The sequence below is a fragment of the Elephantulus edwardii genome, unplaced genomic scaffold (genome assembly GCF_000299155.1).
Source record: "Elephantulus edwardii isolate Elephantulus edwardi_28Jun2011 unplaced genomic scaffold, EleEdw1.0 scaffold00113, whole genome shotgun sequence".
In the NCBI taxonomy this organism is placed as follows: Eukaryota; Metazoa; Chordata; class Mammalia; order Macroscelidea; family Macroscelididae; genus Elephantulus; species Elephantulus edwardii.
In genome coordinates, this window is record NW_006399863.1 from 11,180,739 (window position 1) to 11,186,206 (window position 5,468).

The 5,468-nt window shown below is 38.4% G+C and overlaps 1 protein-coding gene across 1 annotated transcript; it reads right to left on the bottom strand.

The window, feature by feature from the left end:
- Positions 1-1,819: 1,819 nt before the first annotated feature.
- On the bottom strand, positions 1,820-4,944 carry LOC102865428 (olfactory receptor 1030-like). The gene is made up of 2 exons (XM_006892319.1): positions 4,933-4,944; positions 1,820-2,773 (listed from the first exon to the last, which is right to left on the bottom strand). The coding sequence occupies exons 1-2, from the start codon at positions 4,942-4,944 to the stop codon at positions 1,820-1,822; spliced, it is 966 nt and encodes a 321-aa protein (XP_006892381.1).
- Between the last annotated feature and the right edge of the window lie 524 nt (positions 4,945-5,468).

Consider the following 5,468-nt stretch of genomic DNA (forward strand, 5'->3'; position numbering starts at 1 on the left):
TTATATCTATCTATCTATCTATCTATCAAAGAGTAAGGAAGGAGTGTGGCAAAGGGAAGAGGAAGTTACTCAGACAGCAATTAGGGGATGAGCAGTTGAAGGAGTAATAGGTCTGGTGCAATGGGACTTGAGGAATCAGGGAGATAAAAGTAAATGGATCAATAGTAATTATATAAAACACAATTTACAGAAATAATTGTATAAAACAAAATGCGTACAAATGACACAATGTATATGAATTATTTTATAAAAGTAAATGGTGGCATACATAAATAATAATAAACATTCTAAACAAAACTTCCCTATAGGATTTTCTAAGCAAACTTTTTTTTAAGAGTGCTGCTAATTCAAGGGAGAACAAGCAGATCTACCAGTTCTTCTGCAAGTGAAAGATGGGAAATCTCTTTCACTGATATATCATTTATGAGTTGGTTGTGACTTGACAGCATGAGTTGAAATAAGTTGTCTCAGTAGAGAAATTAAATTACAATAATCATTAGAGAAGCAGACTGTATATCTTTTTTCGACAGAGAGACTGGCTGACTTACTCAAATCACTCATTTTCAGCTGAATAATTAACAGCTGTGCCATTGTTGTGTGCCATCGAATTGGAAACAACACATAGCTGACCCTTCAGCGGGTTTTCAGAGACAGTAAATTGTACCAAGGAGATTGTCTACCTTCTCCCATGGAGCAGCTGGCGGATTTGAACCATGTCCCTTTAGGATTGCAGAGTGGCTTCTTACCACTGGGCCACCAGAGCTCCCTAATTCACTAAGGAGTGAATAATGAAGACTAAAGTATGCCTGATCTGAGGTATGTGGCTTATTTCAATTACCTCATATGAATGGAAAAGTTTTATGATAGATAAGGATAATTAGAGGGAGCTCTGGTGGTCTAGTGGCAAAAAGCTGCACTGCAATCCCGAAGGCATGGGGTTCAAGGCCATGAGTTCCCCCTCTTTAGGGGAAGGATGGGCAGGCTCCTCCCCAGCCATTAATGCTCTCTGAAAACTGAGGTAAACTATAGGTTGGTTCCAACTCTATGGTACACAACAACAACAACAACAACGATAAATCAATGGCCTTGATTTATGGTGTTGGCAAAGAATCGTGACCATCCTGACCGCCAGAAGAATGAACAACTCTTTCTTCGAACCATGCTTCCAAGAAGTGAAGTTGGCAAAACTTATGAACGTTTCCTTTTGATATTTTGTCAGGTAGAACCAGTCTCTGGAGAAACACATCATGCTTGGTGAAACAGAAAGTTAGCAAGAAGGGTAAGGCTCTTATCGAGAAGGCTTGACGCAATGACCACACAATAGCATCAAATAGCAACTCAAGCAATTGAGATGATGACAATATTTTGTTTTATTTCACTTGGGTCATTATGAGTTGGAAATATTTCAACAGCATCTACGAGTGGGAGTGAAATTAAGAACATAGTTGCTAACTAATCAGGTAGAAGTGATTTTTTTAAAAGTTTATTATTTTTTTGTGTGTGTACCGTCAAACTGGATCTGACTGGTACAGGAAGAGATTGCCCCTCCTTCTCCAGCAGAGCATCTGGTGGATTCGAACCATGTACCTCTGGGATTGCAGTGCAAGAAGTTAATTCTGAGTTATGCTAACACCAGGATCCTGTTTCTCATAAAAAGCTGAATTTTGCTCTTGTGTTTTCTATCAGTCTTCAATTAATTATGATGATGATGTCAGTTGATTGCAAATTATGTATGTTTAAAAATTATTTTTATTATAGAGAATTGTGTTTATGCTGAATGCGTAGAAAGGAGATTATTGGTGTGAGGCTTTCCTGTTCATTAGGAGACAGCAGAAACGGAACTTTTCTCCATTTTCCCAATATTTTTCCTAAACACTCTTGTCAAAGCTTGTTTCACGTCCTTGTTCCTCAGACTGTAGATGAATGGGTTGAGCATGGGACTAACAAATATACAAAACACTGCCACAATCTTCCCTTGCTCAACAGACTGCTCATTTGCTGGTCTCAGATACATGCAGAAGAGAGATCCGTAAAACATGGTGACAGCCGTCAAGTGGGAGCCGCAGGTGGAAAAGGCTTTGCGCTGCCCCTCTGTGGAGCGCATCCTGAGAATAGTGACGAAAATGAAAACGTAGGAGATGAGGATTATGAGCAGAGAACCTGTGAGGTTAATGCCTGCAGACACAAACAAGGCAGTTTGCTTGATGTAAGTATCGGAGCATGTCAACATGAGGAGAGGCGGATCAGCACAGTAGAAATGGTTGATGGTGTTAGGGCCACAGAAGGACAGACGGGAGGTCAGTATCACCTGCATTGTGCCCACCATCGAGCCCCACAAGTAGGGAAAGGTGACCAGACAAATGCAAACGGGTTTAGACATCCTGCTGTTGTAGTGCAGGGGTTTGCAGATGGCCATGTACCGGTCATAGGCCATGGCACCGAGCATGTAGTACTCGGTCAGGAGCAGAGTCACAAATATGAAGCACTGTGCGAGACAACCTGTGTAGGAGATGGTTTTTCTCACTGATAAGAAGTTAACCAGCATTTGAGGAGAGACATTCGTGGAATAGAAGATATCCACACATGCTAAGTGTGTGAGGAAAAAGTACATGGGGGTTTGCAGTCGAGGAGTGATGCGGATGAGGAAAATCATCCCCAAATTCCCAGTCAGGGTGACAAGATAAATCAAAAGAAAGATTACAAAGAGGAGGGGCTGCAGCTCTGGCTGACTGCCCAGTCCCAGGAGGATGAACTCGGTCGCTTGAGTGGCATTCTGTTTTGGAATAATCTGTACCTTCATGTTCTTTAAAAAAGAGAAGAATAATTTGGTATGGCTAACAAGAGAAACATGTTACATGCAACAGCAAAATGAGCAAAAATGAACGAACATGGAAATATGTTGGTTTGAAAGATGTTTTAAATGTTACTTACTCTTACTTCCAAGTTCACTTACGTAGCACTCCCAGTTGTCAGGGGTAAAAAGAACCTAGACGCTCATCTACCAAAGAATAGAGAACTAGAACATGGCAGGAACATACCATGGAATATGACTGAGGCATAAAGAAAACTGAACTACTGAAAATGCTGCAACACAGGTAAACCTTTAAAGCACGTGCTAGGTGAAAGAAACTGGGAACAACAGGATATATTTTGTGGTCCTATCTACATGAAATATGCATACTAGACAAATGAGTAGATAAGTGGCTGACCGGGCTTATGGAGGGGATATTGATGCATACTTTTTTTGGTGGTACTGTGCAATTTACATTATTGGAGAGCACTTAATAATGGTTAAGATGTAAAAGTTTCTATCTATGTCTGTCTATCTATCTATCTATCTATCTATCTATCTATCTATCTATCTATCTAATCTATCTTCACAATAAGAATTAAAAACTCTACATTTAAAACATTTCTATTTCCATGAATTTCTACTTCAATGATTTTCCATTGCTGTCAATAGGTCTGTGGGATTGATGAACACTCTTCTCAAATCTTCACTTCCTAGACTCTTTAAAAATTTATTGTGGTTTTAGTGAAAATTTACCAAGAGATTGGCTTTTATTTGTTCATTCACACACAATTCCCTTCCCGTCCCTCTCCAAACACACTTTCCAACGCTTGTCTCGTTTCAGATTTTTAATTGTCATACATTGAATGACCTGTTGTCAGTTCCTTTCAGATTGTTCTTCCCTTTTCCTATTCCAGTGTAGTGTTCATTATCTACCCATTTTTTCCCTGTTCTGCTTCCTCTGCCCCCATATCCATCCTATTTTTATAATAGTGCTCTTATATAATATTTGACCTTTTATGACTGAGATTTTTTCAATTACCATAATATTTTCCAGACTCATCCATGTTGTGTGGTGTTTTATGAATTCAGTGCTGCAGAATATTCTATTGTGTGGAAGTACTACAGTTTCTCTAACCATTTGTTAATGGCACTGGGCTGCTTCCACCTCTTTGCTCTTTTGAATAATGCTGCAATAAATGTGGATGTGAATACATATGTTTGTGTCATAGCTCTGAGACACACACACACACACACACACACGCACACACACACGTGTGTGTGCGCCTGTGTGTGTATTTCCAGTGGTGGGGTAGCTGGTTCAAAAGGTATTTATATTTTCAACTTTCTGACGAAGTGCCAAACTGCCTTCATTAGTGGTTATAGCATTTTATGTCCCTACCAGCAATTCCAAATGAATCATTTTATTCAATATGACTTTTTTACTAACATCTCTACTGAAAAGTATTATTTGGCCACTTAAGTTAACTCCACCCCAAATTACTCTGTAATAATAAACCATAATTTTTTTCCGTATATCACTTTCTGAAATTAATTTTTGCTTATATGTTTATTGGAAGCAGGAGTGGCATCCACTTCCTAAACATGCCTCTGGAAACCCTATGAACTTTGAGAAATGATGATAGTTATAGAACGGTTTCAGGTCTTTTGTTCATAGGGTCGCTGTGAATCGTGCTCGACTTGATGACAACAACAAAAACATGTTTCTTGTTTATATCCACCAGTAGAATGTTATCTACATCAAAGAAAAGTCTCTAGCTATATTTATACTATATTTCTGAAATTTATTCAGGAGACATTAGTCAAATGAAATAATTTTGACAATGAAATAACTTTGACAGCTCACAACATTTAAATTTGCATGGTTTGCAGATTTTTCTTTGTTTTTAAACATATCATAGTGTGTAGAGAGGCGTCCTAACTCAAAGATGGCACCTTTCCGATGGTTCATATCCACAAGTATCTCCATGGGAGAAAGATGGACAATCTCCTTTCCTGCAATTGACAGCCTTCAAAAGCCCACAAGAGGGCCAGCTATGAGTCAGTTCTAAATTGAAAATAATGATATTTAATTTTACTATATTCATATCTGTTGAGTAAAACCTTTATCTTCCTTAAACAGGAGAGAACATAGCTAGATAAAGAGCTATCGATTAGAAGTTTGTTCTAACAAGCATAACTGCATTTGTCATGACACTTCTGTAACTGGTGCTTAGGGATTGCAAAGTTGACTATTGGAAATAAGGTAGAAGTTGACAAAAGAATGAGCTACCTTTAAACCTCTAAAAGCTCTGGGGCATAGAAAAGTATCCCAATATTTAGAATGAATGTTGCTTTTCAAATATGTGGGTAAATACTTATCAGTAACATTACTTTCATCTTGGAATCATTTGTGGAACTTTTGGTAATAGTGATTGATGATTAGATATAAGCCTGGCCCGCCTCAGGGGCACACCCAACCTCTGACTTCAGATCTTAAACTTTTCTGATGATTTCAGAAAGTTTGAAAAGAGAGAATGATCCTGATAGCCTCCATAATCCTCTCTTGAGTACTTTTGGCATTGAGAAACTGTCTTAGCCTGCATAAGACAGATCTAGTATTTGAATTTAGAAAGATCATTAAAAGGCACAAAATAGGAAAGTAGAAAGTTAGGTA